Raw genomic sequence first — 19,355 nt, forward strand, 5'->3', positions numbered from 1 at the left:
TAAACATTCACAAATGAAGTACAAGCCTCCTACAAGGTCACATCTTCATTATTGTTTTCATTTCACGGCTCTATTTACAGTTAGCTGCTAGGCCAGAATACGGGGAGCCACCAATACTTGTTGATGGGGGAGCCATCCCCTTGTTGATCAATCAGCAGGGAGAACCAGAAATAAGTTATTGGGAAGGAAAGAGTAATGTCGTTCTGCCTAAACATCATAACTGTACAAACTATGTTAACATCTCATATAAGACTCTTTCTGTTCAGTGGCCCCACAATGGTATTGCGTAACAAAATCAAACAAATGTGAATCTAGCACTCACGACTACTGCAGTCATTGATATTCCAGAAGGCTGGTTCTAGAATGGGTAGGAGAATATAGTCAGCTTGGCTTCCCAAGCTGCGTCATCAGAGCTTGTGCAGACCAGCAGACTGGAGTGTTTAAAGACAAATTCAATCTCTCCATATCCCAGTCTGTTGTCCCCACTTGCTTCAAGATGTCCACCATTGTTCATGTAAGAAAGCGAAGGTAACTGAACTAAATGACTATCGCACCGTAGCACTCACTTCTGTCATCCCGAAGTGCTTTGGGAGGATAGTTAAAACCCCCTAAGGGCACCGGCTGCGTCAATGTAAGTTACAACAAAAAAGTCCATCAATTTAAGCTAGAGATATGTTTTTTTCCGCATCTGCGGTGAAAGGTGGCAGAGCTAGAGCGGTATTTGTCAGACCATGAGTCATCCCGAAAATTGGTATTCTCACAAATGTCTGAAGCCGGTTACGACGTTGAACTGCAGTCAGGTCAAGACCCTGGTGAGGACGTCGAGCACACAGATGGGCTTATGGTAGAGAAATTAACGTTCAATTTGCTGGCAACAGCTCTGGTGGACATTCCTGCAGTCAGCAAGCCAATTGCACGCTCCCTCAACACTTGAGACATCTGTGGCATTGTGTTGTGTGACAAAACTGCACATTTTAGAGTGTCCTTTAATTTAATGGTCCCCAGCACCTGTGTAATGATCATGCTGTTTAATCAACTTCCTGATATGCCACACCTGTCAGGTGGATGGATTATCTTGGCAAAGGAGAAAATACTCACTAACAGGGATGTAAACAAATGTCTGCACAATATTTGAGAGAAATAAGCTTTTGTGCATATGGACAATTTTGTGATCTTTTATTTCAGCTCATGAAAAATGGGACCAACACTTTACATGTGGCGTTTATATTTTTGTTCAGTAAAATCTGAGCGTCCCGGATTTACATTTACTATGTTATGTCTAGTCTATGAGACTAGGCTGCACCGCCACCTTACGCAACAACCTAGACCGGCTACAATTCGCATAACGCACCAACAGATCCATGGACGACGCAATCGTCATTACAATGTACAATCCCACCTGGACTGAGAAATACCTATGTAAGAATGCGGTTAATAAACTACAGCTCAGCCTTTAACACCATTGTGCCCTCTAAGCTCAGTGCCCTGGGTCTGAACCCCTCCCTGTGCACCTGTGTCCTGGACTTCCTGACGGGCTGATCCCAAGCGGTGAAGGTAGGCAACATCTCCGCCATGCTGATCCTCAACATGGGGGCACCACAGGGGTGTGTGCTCAGCCCCCTTGTGTACTCCCTGTTCACCCATAACTGCGTGGCCACGCATGTCTCCAACTCAATCATCAAGTTCGCCGAGGACACAACAGTGGTAGGGCTGATTAGAAAAAATGACGAGACAGCCTACAGGAAGGAGGTGAGAGCCCTGGCGGAGTGGTGCCAGGAAAATAAAATCACCCTCAATGTCAACAAAACGAAGGAGCTGATCGTGGACAACAGGAGACAGCAGAGAGAGCACGCCCCCATCGACAGGGCTACAGTGGAGACAGTCAAATGCTTCAAGTTCCTCGGCATGCACATCACTGAAGACAACAGTGCCTCTTCAACCTCAGAAGGCTGAAGAAATCACAAACTTCTACAGATGCACAATGGAGAGCATCCTGTCCGGCTGTATCACCGCCTGGTACGGCAAATGCACCGTCAGCAACTGCAGGGCTCTCCAGAGGGTGGTGTGGTCAGCCCAAGGCATCATCGGTGGCACAGGAAGGCCAAGAAGATCATCAAAAACCTCAGCCACCCAAGCCACGGCCTGTTCACCCCGCTACCAACTTGGAGACATTAAAGGTGCATCAAAGCAGTGACCAAGAGACTGAGAAACAGCTTCTATCTCCAGGCCATCAGACTGTTAAACAGTCACCACTAGCCAGCCTCCAACCAGTACCCTGAACTTTAATTATTGTTTACTAGCCAGCTACCACCCGGTACTCTACCTTGCACCTTAGAAAGCATTCCACAGGGATGCTGGCCCATGTTGACACCAATGCTTCCCACAGTTGTTTGAAGTTGTCTGGATGTCCTTTGGGTGGTGGACCAGTCATACACATGGAAAACCTTTTAAGCATAAAAACCCCAGCAGTGTTGCAGCTCGACACAAACCGGTGCGCCTGGCACCTACTACCGTACCCCGTTCAAAGGCACTTGCAATTTCCATCTTGACCATTCAACATCTGAATGGCACACATACACAATCCATGCCTCAATTGTCTCAAGGCTTAAAAATCCTTCTTTAAAAACAGTCTCCTCCCATACATCTACACCGATTGAAGTGGATTTAACAAGGGGCATCAATAAGGAATCATAGCTTTGACAAGATGTCATGGCAATAACAAGTGTTCTTAAAGCTGCAATACGCAACCTTTTTGGGCGACCAACAAAATGTACATAGAAATGTGAGTTATAGATCTGTCACTCATTGAAAGCAAGTTTCAGAAGCGGTACAAAACATTAGGAACACCTGCTCTTTCCATGACAGACTGACCAGGTGAAAGCCATGATCCCTTACTGATGTCACCAGTTAAATCCACTTTAATCAGTGTAGATGAAGGGGAGGAGACAGGCTAAATAAGGATTTTAAGCCTCGAGACAATTGAGACATGGATTGTGTATGTGTGCCATTCAGAGGGTGAATGTGCAAGACAAAATATTTTAGTGCCTTTGAATGAGGTATGCCAGGCGCACTGGTTTGAGTGTGTCAAGAACAACAACTTGAGGCTGTTCTGAGGGGAAAAAGTGGGTGCAACTCAATATTAGGAAGGTATTCATAATGTCTTGTACACTCAGTATATATGTATTCTGGACTCTGACATTGCTCATTCTGATATTTAATGACATTTTGAATTGTGTGCATTGTTTGTATTACTAGGTATTATTAATGCACTGCTGTAGCAAAAAATACAAGAATTTTGCTGCACCTGCAAGTATGTGACAGAGTACAGCTATGCAGATGACAGTAGGTAACAGGGACCTTCCCTTGTCCTTTTGCAGTACGGTTGAATACATTTTGCAATGCATAGAAAATATCATGTCGAAACAGCTGACATCGCAAACCCTCTAAAACTCAACCATCTTCAATTCGAAGGGGATGTTTAGATGTGTAGTGCTGCATCTGAAAGGGAGTGGAGTAGTGGTTGGAGCTGCTCTCAGCTGCGTAGGCCAGTGTGTTTGATCTAAAAACACAGCATCCAGGGAGATGCAGCTCTCCTGCACACCTCAGACAGTTATGAAGCGTTTCAAGTTGCTTTCCCTTTGAATGATGGTGTAGTCTTTCATGCATTTGGATAATTGCTGCATATCAATTGAGAAGGACTAGAAACCTGCATCGGAGTCCCTCCCAAGTCACACAGCTTTCAGCTAACAAATCCAAGGTGACTATAGCTTGACTCTCAATTGTTCAATAGTTGATCATTTGAGGTTTAAAAGCCACCAGGCGCTTGACACCTCTTGGTGCATACAGTACTAGGGATACAACACTTGTTCACCACACATTACATGTAGAAAATTAGGTCATACAACACAACTATAAAATCAACCATTTACATCCGTTCCATTTATCTCAAAGGAAGATTATTCACAAGACATTGTCAGTCTGTCTTTAAAAAAATCCAATCCAAACAAAGCAGGTACTGTATATATGGGGTTTTCAGTAACATTTATTGATCATTTAAACCGACAGGCTCCATGTGGAGCAACCCACCAAACCTTCCAATGACAACCCAACCACTGGCACATTAGCTAGTGAAGGATTGGGAGTTTTAGTACCATTGGTATTAAAAGTTAGCATGATGGTGAAAATACTACTGTATGCCATCTAACCAAAGAGAAAGAAAATACTGAATCTGGGTTTTAAAAGAGTTAATGAGATAAGGAAATAACAGAACAACACTTTAATACAATAGTTAGTCAATCTTCACATGGATGAACAACCGAAGGCAGCACTGAGGATTCTTACGGGGCCGTTCAATATGCAATCATTTTCACGTTATGGACGGAGCAATAGAAAGAGTAGTGATGGTCATGGGGGACATTGTATACAGACAACTGCTTTCTCTTTCTTCCCACTGGATTGCAAAGATTGGACTTAGTGTAGGTTAAGTGTGACTTGCTGGCTGAGCTTCACACACGTACACAAGCAGACACAGTCCAATAGTAACTTGGAATAAAGACTTAAAAGTACAACCATGTAGTCAGTCATCCTTCACACCATGTGCAGAGTATAGTCACGGATTACAGAGCTCTCGTTCCAAAACCTCTCGTACCACATTGATCAAGCGCTACACTTGAAGCACACTTACATAAAGTTCATTTCCATTCAAACCCCCAAGGAGGGCATACCTCAGGGGCACAGCAGGTGCAAGATCTAGAAAAAACAGAGAGAGAGAGAGAGAAGAGCGATGCGAAGCTAAACTAGATTTATACTATACTGCTAACCATGTCCTTCAGGTGATGTTGGTTCCTCGTTAATCCGACTGATGCGGGGGTAGATGTTCAGTGCGTGACGCTACCTTGGCAGGGCCCGTACTACCCAGCATGCCTCACAGAGGTGGCCTGGCGAGCCTTGCGCGTTCCAGATGAGCAGAAAAACAGTGAGTGAGTGGTGGTGGAGATGCGATTCGATGTGGCGGTACGCTGTCTGCTTGTTCTCTAGCGCCTGCACTGTAAACAGAGACCCGGGAGGAGGAGGGGCTAGGGCAGCTCCTACCCCACCCATGTCGTTCCCCTTCCTCTGAAGGGGGCCTGGCCAATCACTCACTTCCCCAGCCGCTGCTCACAGGAGGCATAGTGCTGAAGGGCACTGAATAAGTCCTCATAGGAGACATCAACATGGGAGGGTAAGGAGCTGCAGGAGAGAGGGAGGATGTCAGAGATATATACTAGAGAGACACCTCTAGCCTACTTCAGATGGCAGCAGTTTATCTCAAATCAAATCAAAGTTTATTTGTCATGTGCGCCGAATACATCACACCTTACAGTGAAATGCTTACTTACAGGCTCTAACCAATAGTGCAAAAAATGTGTTAGGTGAAGCACAAGGCACCCGTAAAACTGCTGCCAATTCTTCCGGCGCCATTTTAACAAAAAATAATGCTAAATAATGTTGTTAAAATAGATACCAAGCAATAAGGGGTCAACAGAAATGTCATGTTACATTAGTAAAGGCTCACAGTAAATACAATTATGTACTTTACGACGGCAGTCATAAAAAAATCTGTGATTAGCAAAAGCTGCTGCTTGAGCTACCGTCAAAGCAGTTACAGTACTATACCGCCATCTAGTGTTTGGTGAAGGTAAAAGTCCTTACAAATACAGTATCTGTCAAATAAAATGTTGCTTTGTAAACACTGATAACGTTCAATGATGTGGGCCATTCTGACTGAACTTCATGACTCCCAAACAATGACACGTCTGAAAAATAGCATTGTTAGTGATGCATTATCATCTGGTAAAGTCTAATTACACATCTTATGTAGGCTGAACTGCAACATTAACTCTCAGTATTTCCATGATCCTTAAAATAGCCCTACTACTTATACAAAGTTGCACAGAGGCATTTTTAAAAGTCTTGCCAATCGTTCAAGCCGGGAGGTAAGTGAGGCAGCAGAGACCGGTTTACCAGTTATTCTGCACAGATGAACACAACAGGCCCATATCCATTCTACTCAGGATGTAAAGCATAAGCACACACTTCCTCTGTCTCCCACACACACAGCGAGTGGTTATAATGGGACAGGAAGAAGAGAGGAACCTCTGTCATTCCTGTCCAGCTCTACAGAGCAGCGGCTATCCCAGAATGTCTTCTGCACATGAGTAAGGCAGCCTCATTTAACACACGCACACACGCAATACTCACATGAACTCTGTCAGTCTGATGTGCCAGGGCAGGAACCCCAGGGTGCTTTCTATTGGGCCAAACTTCAGAACCAGGTCAGGATCTGGTGTACTCTTCGACTCTGCACAAACCGAGATAGCATGGACAGAGGTCAATGAAAAACACAATCAATGGAAATCTCATAAAAGTGTCCTCTGCGGAGCATTTAACCCTCGAGTCATTTTTTGTGGTCCCGCGGAAATCAAATGAGCATAATAAACAAAATCCATCAAAATCTGCCTGTTGAAGCTAGACATACGATTTCTCTACACGGCGGACTTCCGCATCTGCGGTGGAAGGTGGCCGAGCTACAGCGGTGTTTGTCTTCTCCCGAAAACGTCTGTACCGTCCGAGCGGTTTGGCCTACAAGCTAATATGACCACTCTATGGAAAGATGACTCACGCACATGTCAGTTGTTTTGCTCCAAGACCCCCACAAGCCACACGGGACTCATCTGAAGTCGGTACCACCGATCTGCCAACTTCTGTCTGAAGCATCCTAACGGTTTGGCCTCTCAAGAGCATGTCGATTGTTTTGCTCTAGGACGCCCCCAAGCCTCACAAGACTTGATGAATGGAAGTATAGTGTCTTCAGAAAGTCTTCACACCACTTGACTTTTTCCACATTTTGTTGTGTTACAGCCTGAATAAATAAAAAAAATCATTGAGATTTTTTGGTCACTGGCCTAAACACATAATATCATAGTGGAATTCTGTTTTCAGAATTTGTACAAACAAATTAAAAATGAAAAGCTGAAATGTCTTGAGTCAATAAGTATTCAACCCCTTTATGTCAAGCCTTAAAAAGTTCAGGAGTAAAACAATTTCCACCAGACACTGGGAGATGAATTCGCCTTTCAGCATAACAAAAACAAGTCCAAATCTACACTTACAGTTTTGACTTAAATGGTTGTCTAGCAATGATCAACGACCAATTTGACAGAGCTTGAAGAATTTAGAAAACAATAAAATGGGCAAATATTATACAATCCAGGTGTGGAAAGTTCTTGAGCACATACCCAGAAAGACTCACAGCTGTAATTGCTGCCAAAGATACTTCTACAAAGTATTGACTCAGGGGTGTGAATACTTATATAAATGAGACCATATTTCTGTATAAAAAAATAAACATACATTTGCAAACGTGTTTTCACTTTGCCATTATGGGGTAATGTGTGTAGATGGGTAAAAAAAAAAGTATGATAGACACCTTTAAAAATATAGAAAACATTAGATCAAACCATGAATTGGGCCTTACTGATATTAGTCCATAGTAATGCATTGAAAAACAGATTTTGTTTTGAAGTGTTTGTCCTTTATCTGAGAGATATAAGAAAAATATCAGGAAATTATTATTTTTTTACATATTTAGGAGGTTGCTAAAGCATAAGGACTGTTGAAAAGATTGAGAGAACCTAGAGATCTAAAGTGACAGTTCAATTTCTTCTTGAATGTTAGGCTGCATGTACACAGGCATCACAATTCTGATCTTTTTGCTACTAATTGGTATTTTGATCAATCAGATCTTCTGCCAATAGTTTGGTAAAATAATCAGAACTGGGCTGCCTGTGTAAACGCAGCCTTAGAGAACAGCAGCAGCAGCTTGCCAAGCCCCTTAGATAGTGAGATGATTAGAGAGTCCCTTTCGCTGTGCCCCCCTGGATCCTGACAGCGAGCGGGTCTCTGACATCTGATTGTACTGACGAGCAGCTGCACTTACTGGGCCTGAGGTAAACACACCATAACTTCACTGAAGTGAACTCTGCTATCCTCTGTAGTTTATATTCTGTCTGGAGACCATCTTTCTCATCAGTTTGTTCATATTCCTGCCTCGGGTCTCATCCATCACCTTCTACTGAGCGAGTACACATAGATGTGTTCCACTGAAGTACTCATGACGTGATTTACAGCGGGTGAGGGTGATCAGTCTTAGCCAGGTACTAACGACGAGCAGAGCTGGGGTGGACAGAGGGCTCAGGGAAAATAACCCACTGAGAGAAGAGCTCTCTCTGGCACAGACTCCCAGTGCTTCATGTTTCCTTCATCTTTTGATCAAACACTGTGGAAGGCTCGTCTAACAGGGGGCTCCTTGACCTTTACTCATTCCCTTTACACCATCCTTGCTGAGCTTCAAATAGAGTGAAATTGCTACTCTCAACATCATGCCAAAGGAGAGCTGGTGAGCTAAGCTTCACTCCAGCTTGTAATAGTATGGCACAGATTTACTATCAGATTTACAGTCTATGATCAATAGAATGTCTGTGGGGTTTAACCTGATAAGATAAAACAATGAAATAAAAGGTATTGTCCACTGCCCATAAATAACAGCACTAAGGACAACAGCGAGAACCAATGTCCTGTCCTCCTCCTGGTCATGGGGGAGGGACCTCCTCACCTCTGAGTAGAGAGTCAAGCACAGTGACGTTGATGTCTTTGGATGTCTTCTCCATCTGTTCCACAGCGCTACACAGCTGCTGTGCTGCCTGGACGATCCTCAGCTTCCCATCGTCTGGAGACAGCACCTTCACCACTGCCTGACACGACAGCACTGTGGACACACACACACAGGAATACGGTCATAATAAACCCCACAAAACACAAATACCGGTACTCAGGCACAAACACTACCACACACCCACACACAGTAATAATACCACTCAATGGTAAACGTGTCTGACTAAAGGTCAGTGGGTGGTAACTCGGAAATCCTGCTTCACAATCCTGCTGTTACGCTTGAATATTGCATTCATAAACAGGTGATTGTTGGATTACAAAACAATGAAGAACAGGAATCACAATTAAGAACAGGATCATATAATTCACAAGTTATTTAAGTGAATTATAGGGTATTTGAACAGGAATTCATTTTTTTTACATTTTAGCATACACTCTTATCCATAGGGTTAAGTGTCTTGCTCAAGGGCACATCGACAGATTTTTCAGCTAGTTAGCTGAGAACTTTTCGGTTTGCTAGGCTACCTGCCGCCCAATTTCCTTTGGTGAAGAGAATTCTTCTGTGTTGTGTTCCTGCACAACTCCATATGGTCTAATTCTGACTGTATGCCATAACAGATTGACTTGCTCAGGGGATAAAGGTGTTGTGCCAAAAGCAGATGGAGAGTAAAACCGCACAATGCATCTTAAATTAGCCCATAGAGGCTGGCTGCAGTCCACATGCACTTTAATAAACAAACGCCACAGAAAATATAAACAAAGGCCTGGTGGAACTGGAATCCATCTAAATAAAATTATAAACTATAATATTTATAATCAGTTTCAAACTTCATTCAATAAGTGATGAATTGTGAAAATTGCACTCCCAATGATGCCTTGCAATCTAAACTCGACCCAAAGTGTTGTATCCAATAGAATTGAATTGATTATTTAATCATAATGGTTATTCACAACCAAATAGCCTACACATGGCAGAATTCTGAATGCTTCTCTGTTGTAGCCCTTCCAGTTTTTCCAGGCTATGGTGTTAAATAGGCTTGATGAAGTGATGTCCTTCATTTATTACTCATCATTAATGCAGTCTTTATGTGCTTATCAATGCACAAGAGCCTTTTCTCCACCACTCCTGTCGATAAAATAACTATATCCAAAATAGTCATACACAAGTTTTGGTGTGCGTGACGTTTCAAATGCATTTTGTCATTACTAAATGTGTAATGTGATAGGCATTTTAAAATGCCTATTTAAACTAGGGATGCACGATAAAAATTAAAAATCGGTGAACATATCGGAATCGGACGACATTAGCTAAAAATACCAACATCGGTATCAACCCGATGTCTAGTTTAACGGCGATGTGAAAAACTGATGTCAAAGTTGACGTGCATACCTATATAACATAGGTACATGACATAATGACGCCACGTAAAACGTTGCACTACACCTGCAACTCAGCATTCCTAACCTAGCCCACAATGTCTACTGTGTGGATCGAACAGTCAACAAGTCGAGCAGTCATTTGAAAGAGTAAGAACATTTCAGCAAGACAACTCAAAGGAGAAATCCATTAATGGAAATAATTTCCCTTGACAATCAACCGCTCTCTGTCATGGGTGATGTTGGCTTTCGCGACTGGTCGAGCACCAGTACACACTAACGTTACGAAGTGCGCTATTGTTCAGATGTTGCCCTACCGGAGTTACACAGTAATAGCGTCACGACATACATACTATGGAACGCCGTTTGGGTTTTTGCGTGTCAAAAAAAGATATGTCAAATAACACTATTTGACAATAATACTATTTGACGCGTTAAATAAGCTTTTAACTTGACACGTCATATAATTATAGAATGTTGTTGGTTCTGAATTTGCACGTGCAAGCCAAGCGCCACCACTACTATCAGCACTGTCAAAGCTGTACAAAAAAAGACTGCAAACAAGCAAACACCAGCCACGAACGATGTGCTTACAATAATAAAGCATTATTTTAGCTTTAGCTTGGTAGCTAGCTAGCACCAATACAACCAGCCTGAAAACAATGACCAGTAGAAACTGCAGTCATTTACACTATTCTTAGCAATGATTTAGGAATCCTTGTGAGTAAGTATTAGCTAGGTAGCCACTTGTTGTTCGCCTATTGAAATTGAACTTCAGTTCATGAAAATAAATAGCTCCAAGTTTGTTTTTTTTACCAGATCTAATGTGTTATATTATCCTACATTAACTTCACATTTCCACAAACTTCAAAGTGTTTCCTTTCAAATGGTATCAAGAATATGCATATCCTTGTTTCAGGTTCTGAACAACAGGCAGTTAGATTTGGGTATGTCATTTTAGGCGAAAATTGAAAAAAGGGGGCCGATCCTTAAGAGGTTTTAAGCACTCCGATAAAAAAAAATGAAGACACAAATTACTAAAGGGGGAGCCAGAGATCAATATAGCCTCACCAGAAGAACAAAAACCTGTTCCCGACCCTCCTCCTCCTCCTCCTCCCGCTGCTGCTGGCCTTCACATATTCTGCCAAAACGCTCCTGATGTTGCCGGTAAAAGGCTACACCAGCGGTCGGCATCCTTTTGCATTTGGAGTGCCAAGTTACTGTACCATTTCTACTTATCTGCGTGGCAGTTATGATTTTCATATGCAAATTTTCGTGGAACAGTTTAATTTCATATATAATAAAGTCTTATCTAAAAATCTATGTCATGTGGTTAATCAACACTATCTAAATGAAAATGATAAATCTGAAAGTAACTTCTATTGCCATTGCATATATGTAAAAATAGCCTACATAAAGCCAACAAATAAAAATATTGCCGCATCGCAGATAGAAAATATCCTGATAAAAATGTATATCCTATAAATCACGTTGGCTACGCATGGCCTGTCTGCAAGGAACTTGAAACTATTGTATTAACTTGGTCCAGGGGAAGCTCGTGCTAGCAAACTTGCAGCATTGGATAAAATATTCTGGGCCCTCAGAGTTTCCCAGCCAGTGAGCTACGGACAGACACAGATGTAGGCTATATGCCCAAGGAATAAGAAGTAATCATGTAGGACTATTTGATTATGTTTCCACTGGATCAGCGCATTACATTTTCCCCCCCTTTCATGCTGAGCGGTAATCGGAAGGGAAAGAGCTTCAAATAGGCAACATTGCGGAACTATTTTCATTCTCAATGGATGTAAAAACAGACTTCGTTTACCTGCTGTTTGAGGCAAAGAAAACTATACTTTGAGAAGCTCCACGGGGATGGTGAGTTAAGACATATCAGATATAGTATCATATCACAGAATGGGAAAACCAGGTAGACTAGTCCTACTTCTATATGCGTAATCAGGTGCGTGTCCATACTCAATATTGTCTTTTGTTTGGAGCACTCCGGTCAATGAATACATTGACAACTCGTACGCGGAATGAAATAAACCAAACATTTTTCTCACAAGTGTAGCCTAGGTTGTGCACTCTGCAAACAACGTGTCCACTCCTACAATGACAACAGTAAGACTGTAATAATAATAATATATTGAATATATTAACAGAAATTACCGTAACCAAACAAACATTGTAGATTAGAAATTATGGAAATTAACAGTAAATGTACTACTAGTGATACTGGTGTGCCACCCCCGGGGCCTCCGTAATGGATTAGTCCACTCAGACGGGTGTCTTATGTGCCATATTTTAACAAATATATTTGCCACTGCTCGACAAAAAATAATAACTTTGTCGACCAAACAATCGACCTGTCGACTAAATGGTGTCAGTGTCAGCCCTACTCGCACCCGTTGTCTCCCTCTCCTCCCTGCTGTAGCAACCACCACATAACATCAACAGTATTTAACGCGTTGTTCGTTTTGCTGAAGCTGAATAAGTTTCCCTATTCCCTCAACCCTTGCTCTCTTTACGTGACACATGTATGCATCTCATGCACGTAACCTATAAGGTCTGACCTATAGCATATCATAATCACACCAATAAATTGAACACACTAAAAACACAGTAACGCATGTGACAGCAAAGTGGTTGCAGAGGACGTGACAAATAACCTCAAAACTGAGGAATGTTTACTGGTTGGTCAGGAGGGAAAGGGGAAGTCAGAATGGAATAAATTTGACTAGTTGTGGAAAATAGTGGAGATTACAAAAAATAAGGTAAGGAGCAAGCGCTGCGTGCATATTGTGTGTGCCAAACAGGTGCTGTTAGATTACAAAATCATTTTTGACCATTTGGAACAATGCAAACAACATTACAATTATAAGCATGCCAGAGAGTATTGTAATGTTTTTGTTTTGTCTTTATTACAGCAAAGACTAAAACCAGTCGCATTCACTCGTGAATGCAATTTCCAAAATGGAATGGTCTATTTATAAATTTACACTAATTATTCAAGGGTCGCTTTGTTATTTTGTTTAAAAACTAAAATGGTGGTTATACAAGGGTGCAATACTAAGCCTACTAATGATAATGACATTACTTATTATAATAATGATCATCATAACAATAATAACAATAAGGATATCAAGAAAAAGGAGCGTAATTATTATTATAAATATAATTTTGGACAACTTGGAACAGTGTAAACACTAAATAAATAATAAATAATACCAGAGGCTGGTCTAACAAAAAAAGTGAAGCCTTTATTACAGCATAGCAAACAGCCGAATTCACGAAATCAGTAGGCTATTAAACAAACACTCAAACAGAAGCAGGATCTGTCTTAGTTCTGTAGATAAACTCAGCAAAAGAAGAAACGTCCTCTCACTGTCAACTGCGTTTATTTTCAGCAAACTTAACATGTGTAAGTATTTGTATGAACAGAAGATTCAACAACTGAGACAAACTGAGCAAGATCCACAGACATGTGACAAACAGACATAGAATAATGTGTCCCTGAACAAAGGGGGGGTCAAAATCAAAAGTCAGTATCTGGTGTGGCCACCAGCTGCACTAAGTACTGCAGTGCATCTCCTCCTCATGGACTGCACCAGATTTGCCAGTTCTTGCTGTGGAATGTTACCCCACTCTTCCACCAGGCACCTGCAAGTTCCCGGACACTTCTGGGGGGAATTTCCCTAGCCCTCACCCTCCGATAAAACAGGTCCGAGACATGCTCAATGGGATTGAGATCCGGGCTCTTCGCTGGCCATGGCAGAACACTGACATTCCTGTCTAGCAGGAAATCACACACAGAACGAGCAGAATGGCTGGTGGCATTGTCATGCTGGAGGGTCATATCAGGATGAGCCTGCAGGATGGGTACCACATGAGGATGTCTTCCCTGTAACGCACAGCATTGAGATTGCCTGCAATGACAACAAGCGCAGTCCGATGATGCTGTGACACACCACCCCAGACCATGACGGACCCTCCACCTCCAAATCAATCCCGCTCTAGAGTACAGGCCTCGGGGTAGCGCTCATTCCTTTGACGATAAACGCGAATCCGACCTTCACCCCTGGTGAGACAAGACCGCGACTCGTCAGTGAAGAGCACTTTTTGCCAGTCCTGTCTGGTCCAGCGACGGTGGGTTTGTGCCCATAGGCAACGTAGTTGCCGGTGATGTCTAGTGAGGACCTGCCTTACAACAGGCTACAAGCCCTCAGTCCAGCCTCGCTCAGCCTATTGCGGACAGTCTGAGCACTGATGCAGGGATTGTGCGTTCCTGGTGTAACTCAGGCAGTTGTTGTTGCCATCCTGTACCTGTTCCGCAGGTGTGATGTTCGGATGTACCGATCCTGTGCAGGTGTTGTTACACATGGTCTGCCACTGCGAGGACGATCAGCTGTGCGTCCTGTCTCCCTGTGGCGCCGTCTTAGGCATCTCACAGTACGGACATTGCAATTTATTGCCCTGGCCACATCTGCAGTCCACATGCCTCCTTGCAGCATGCCTAAGGCACGTTCACGCAGATGAACAGGGACCCTGGGCATCTTTCTTTTGGTGTTTTTCAGAGTCCGTAGAAAGGCCTCTTTAGTGTCCTAAGTTTTCTTAACTGTGACCTTAATTGCCAACCGTCTGTAAGCTGTTAGTGTCTTAACGACTGTTCCACAGGTGCATGTTCATTTAATTGTTTATGGTTCATTGCACAAGCATGGGAAAGAGTGTTTAAGCCCTTTACAATGAAGATCTGTGAAGTTATTTGGATTTTTATGAATTATCTTTGAAAGACAGGGTCCTGAAAAAGGGACATTTCTTTTTTTGCTGTGTTTATATGGATGATTAACAGTTAGGCTGTTGATTATAGACCTAATTAAGTTGGGGTTTCCTCTCTCCTCACTTTTCTTAGACAATAAGGCAAAGGCTGTTTTCTCGTCTCCTAACTCTGCTGCTACCGCCACAGCATTGTTCTCAGCAGCAATACGCTGCTTAACTTTGCTATTATGACCATAGCAATATGGTCTAGGAAAAGGCACCAATTCAACAGTGAACTGATGTGTTTCAGAACCGCAGACAGCGACCGCTATCCAATGCGGCAGATGGCGCATCTGTTATAAAATAATATTTTTATTAGTGTTGCACCATTGTTCCTACGTAATATAACCATATACAATTTCAGCAGCAGGTCTTAGTGATTGGCTGTGCCATCCCCACTGCCTCCACAATGGATCAGTCCACTCAAACAGGCGTGAATCAGACAGTTGTCTTGTACACCATGATTATTAAATATTTTTTGCTGCTGCTCGACTAAAGAAATCTCAGTCGACCAACAGCCTATTGACAAAACAATCGACTAAATGGGGTCAGCCCTTATCTCCACAGTTTTGCAAACAGGCGTGCGTGATGTAGTTTACAATCAAAGTTACCTGCTACATATCTCAGAGTTCTGCGCTCAGCTCTTTTGCCGCCAATTGCTCTCGGTGTATCCACTATAGTTCAGTGGGTGTATCATACAATGCGTTCATATGGCAGAGGGAGACACATTCATAACTACATTGCAAAGGCCTGCCCGGCGTCCTGTGGCAGATGTCGCCTCATCTGTGCAAAAGCCCACCATTCGAGGAAGCAGCAAACAAAAGTCAATGCATGGGCATCTCGGCCCTCACAGCTAGTGTCCATTTGGAGAGCATAAGATGGGGAGTTTGAGTCGTTCAGTCAGTTTCCTCTTGATAATGCTAGCTATAGCATCAATTCTTAAGTTTCACAGTGCTATCTGACAAAGGTATTGAATTGAGTTTCTGTGCCTCCCAACACATTGTTTTCACCATATCAATTGCGGCCGGTAATATCAAAGTTTCTGCAATAGTGTGTGGTTTCATAGCGTAGCGGGCTTAGCCCTTCACCATGGGAATGATTCAAGTGCAACGGTCAAGTGCAGCCTTTTCTCATGATCTAAGGGAACTCTCTGGTTGAATTTTTACTTTTAAATTAGAATAATTTTAATTTAGATATTTATTTACAAAAAAATTTACCCCGTTTTCTCCCCAATTTCGTGGTATCCAATTGGTAGTTACAGTCTTGTCTCATCGCTGTAACTCCCGTACGGACTCAGGAGAGGCAAAGGTCGAGAGCCGTGCGTCCTCCGAAACACAACCCAACTGCTTCTTGGCACAATGCCCACTTAACCCGGAAGCCAGCCACACCAATGTGTCGGAGGAAACACCGTGCATCTGGCGACTGTGTCAGCGTGCACTGTGCCCGGCCCATCACAGCAATCGCTAGCGAGCGATTGCTGCCGGCCAAACCCTCCCCTATCCCGGACAACGCAGGGCCAACTGTGTGCAGCCCCATGGGTCTCCCAGTCGCGGCTGGCTAATCAATACAACGTTACGACAATGTCTTAAAGTAAAGGACGGCCATTTCTCTTTGCTTATTTGAGCTGTTCTTGCCATAATATGGATTTGGTATTTTACCAAATAGGGCTATTTTTTGTATACCACCCTGCCTTGTCACAGCACAACTGATTGGCTCAAACGCATTAAGAAGGAAAGAAATTCAACAAATTAAAAAGGCACACCTGTTACTTGAAATGCATTCCAGGTGACTATCTCGAAGTTGGTTGAGAGAATGCAAAGAGTGTGCAAAGCTGTCATCAAGGCAAAGGCTTCAAAGGCTTCAAAGCTGTCATCAGGGCAAAGGCTTCAAAGCTGTCATCAGGGCAAAGGCTTCAAAGGCTACTTTGAAGAATTTGTTTAACACTTTTTTGGTTACTACATGATTCCATGTGTGTTATTTTAAAGTTTTGATCTATTCACTATTATTCTACAATATAGAAAATAGTAAAAACAAAGAAAAACCCTGTAATGAGTAGGTGTGTCCAAACTTTTGACTGGTACTGTATATTATACCCACGTTTTCAGTCGCAATTTTCTTTTACCACATGTAGGCTAAATGATTTCCATATTGATTAAAAAAATGATGCCTGACTTTTGTTCTATGGTAGGCCTACAGTACTTTTAAACTCATATGAGAGGGGTTGTAGGCTTAATTGTTCATTTTTGATGTTGCTTGACGAAGACATGCTGTTAGCAACTCTGTGTTTTGTCTTGAGACTAAAATATAATTAGTGTAGCCTACAGACGAAGAAATGTAACCTTTATGGTCTGCACGTTTGTGAATCGTTGAATTATTCAAGATTGTAATGGGGTTTGTATCCATTTTTCAAACGTGTAATATGGTTAAAGATGAAAAGACGCTTGCATAGTCGAAGCACGCTGGCTAGTGGCTATACTGGGATATTTCATTGGGATATTTACGGCCCGTTGCCAAGAGCCGAACCATCTTGTGGCACATGATGTTCCGTTGCTAATGTGAATTGAAAAGTGTACTTTAACGCTGCCTCTCCAACTTTCATTAATGAGAAAAACACCCTTAGCCTGCCCGGGGGCAGGTTAGTTCTTAAGGATTTGTTGCCTTAAAATGTACCTGGCTAAAATGTGAGCTACTTTCGTGGTACCAGTTGTCCTGAGTTCAAAGTTATCTCACTAACTCCTTAAACAAAATACGTAGTATAGGGCTCAGCTCTTTAGACCAGCACTCCTAACCTGGGAAGCTTGACACATACAGCTCCTGGTGTCTCACCTTGATTGTCCTGTTTGTCAGTGCCATTGTTGAGGAACTCTACAGAGTGCTGCTTGGAGCCTTCCAGACCCAGGAGCTCCTGCTGCTGCTTCAGGATCTCCTCCATCAGCCTGGAGTTGTTCCTCCTGAACACACCTGGGAACCAAAAAGGGATATGTGAGCAATCCAATAGCCTATATCATACGGGGGGGTACACCCAATCTCAACAACTTTCAAACAAGAAAAATTAGAGAGAAATCATTTGCTGTCTTTTAGAGCTGAGATCTGAAATTAACATCATGATATAGCAAGTAAGGCTAGTCATTAGAGGCAAATAATGTGTCATATGACAGATTTGGCTGTGAGAGACTGATGGCATAAGTCAGCAGACATTGAGGAACAGCGCCACACCACCAAACACTTAGACGGCCATCAAGAAGGATTCAACAATATTTTCCAACAACTAGCCAATGACCCAGTAGGAGTGGCTGTGGTGAAACAGGAATAGCAATACAGTGTGTGTGTGTGTCTGTGTGTAACCTTTCAGTTAAGACAATTCCCTGTAGGCTCAAATAACGAATTAGGTGAAAAAGCCATTGAGCAAACCTTGAAAGCCTATTGAGGCTTCTCTGTCTGAAATCATTTATGTAATGATACATTACTAAGCATATATGGCAGAAGTGGGTTGTTGTAGACTTCTGAAAGGGAAGAAGGCCGGATAAAGCCATTTACTATCAGATTTTTTTTTTTTTTTTTAATTTAGCACTTCCTGGTGTTAATAAAAATAATGAACACATTTTATAATCAAATGATATCTTACCGTGATTATCGTACACACTGATATAAGATATGCCGACTGCCATGCACCACACGACAAGGTTGGCAATGTCTGTGTATCTCGGCTCCTCTTCCGCTATCAACAAGCCTATATGGTCAGGCAGCTTCTCCAGAGATTTCCCATCCGCCCCCCAGCGATACCGACGACCAACGCGTTTACCGGGTGCAGGAACGAGCTTTTTCTGTTTGGGAAACGAGAGAGCTATCGGCACAAGAAGCGTTGCTAAGGCTCGTGACCATAGCTGCCCATTCCAATTGCGAAGGCGGATTCGGAACAAAGTGATAAGCGTTCTATGAATGTGGAGAAGGACATGCAGAACCCGCCACACGAACTCGTACACGAGAACCATTATGCAGCCCTCTTCGACAAAATGTCAAAATATAATAATTATCAGAAATTCATATAGCTCTGCATTTCAAGTCTAGTAATGATGGCTATACACTAGTCTAGTTCTGTGAGCCATTTCGCTTACTCCCAACACCTCCGTTTGCCGGCTGCCATCTTCATCCAACCATTACCCTCTGAACCCGGAGATACACGTAGCTCAGTCGAGCTCACTGATTGGACGATTCAGCAAACATGAAATCACGCGAGATCTAGGGTTGTACTTTCTGTCGCAACCTAGATTTTTAAAGTTTTTATTGGAACAATAATAACAATATTACACATCAATACAGGGACATTATTGTGAATATAACGGTTAAAAAAAATGAAATAATAGAACACTAAGCGAAATAATAGAACACTAAATCATTAACATGGTAGATGTAAGAAAATATTTTAAAATAAGTTTCTTTAACTTTTG

General features: G+C 42.5%; 1 protein-coding gene across 3 annotated transcripts; it reads right to left on the reverse strand.

Annotated features, from left to right (window-relative positions):
• Nucleotides 1–4,024: 4,024 nt before the first annotated feature.
• On the reverse strand, nucleotides 4,025–19,068 carry LOC120019711 (dehydrodolichyl diphosphate synthase complex subunit nus1-like). 3 transcript variants are annotated; one of them, XM_038963113.1, is made up of 5 exons: nucleotides 18,533–19,068; nucleotides 17,734–17,868; nucleotides 8,654–8,806; nucleotides 6,241–6,340; nucleotides 4,025–5,229 (listed from the first exon to the last, which is right to left on the reverse strand). In XM_038963113.1, exons 1-5 carry the CDS (start codon nucleotides 18,897–18,899, stop codon nucleotides 5,139–5,141), a joined length of 846 nt encoding a protein of 281 aa, XP_038819041.1. In that variant the 5' UTR covers nucleotides 18,900–19,068; the 3' UTR covers nucleotides 4,025–5,138. The 3 variants fall into 3 exon arrangements, 1 of the variants encoding a protein (XP_038819041.1); XR_005472352.1 differs by having other exon boundaries at nucleotides 5,205–5,229; nucleotides 6,241–6,901; XR_005472353.1 differs by lacking the exon at nucleotides 4,025–5,229 and adding an exon at nucleotides 6,666–6,901.
• Between the last annotated feature and the right edge of the window lie 287 nt (nucleotides 19,069–19,355).

The sequence above is a fragment of the Salvelinus namaycush genome, chromosome 24 (assembly GCF_016432855.1).
Source record: "Salvelinus namaycush isolate Seneca chromosome 24, SaNama_1.0, whole genome shotgun sequence".
Classification (NCBI taxonomy): domain Eukaryota; kingdom Metazoa; phylum Chordata; class Actinopteri; order Salmoniformes; family Salmonidae; genus Salvelinus; species Salvelinus namaycush.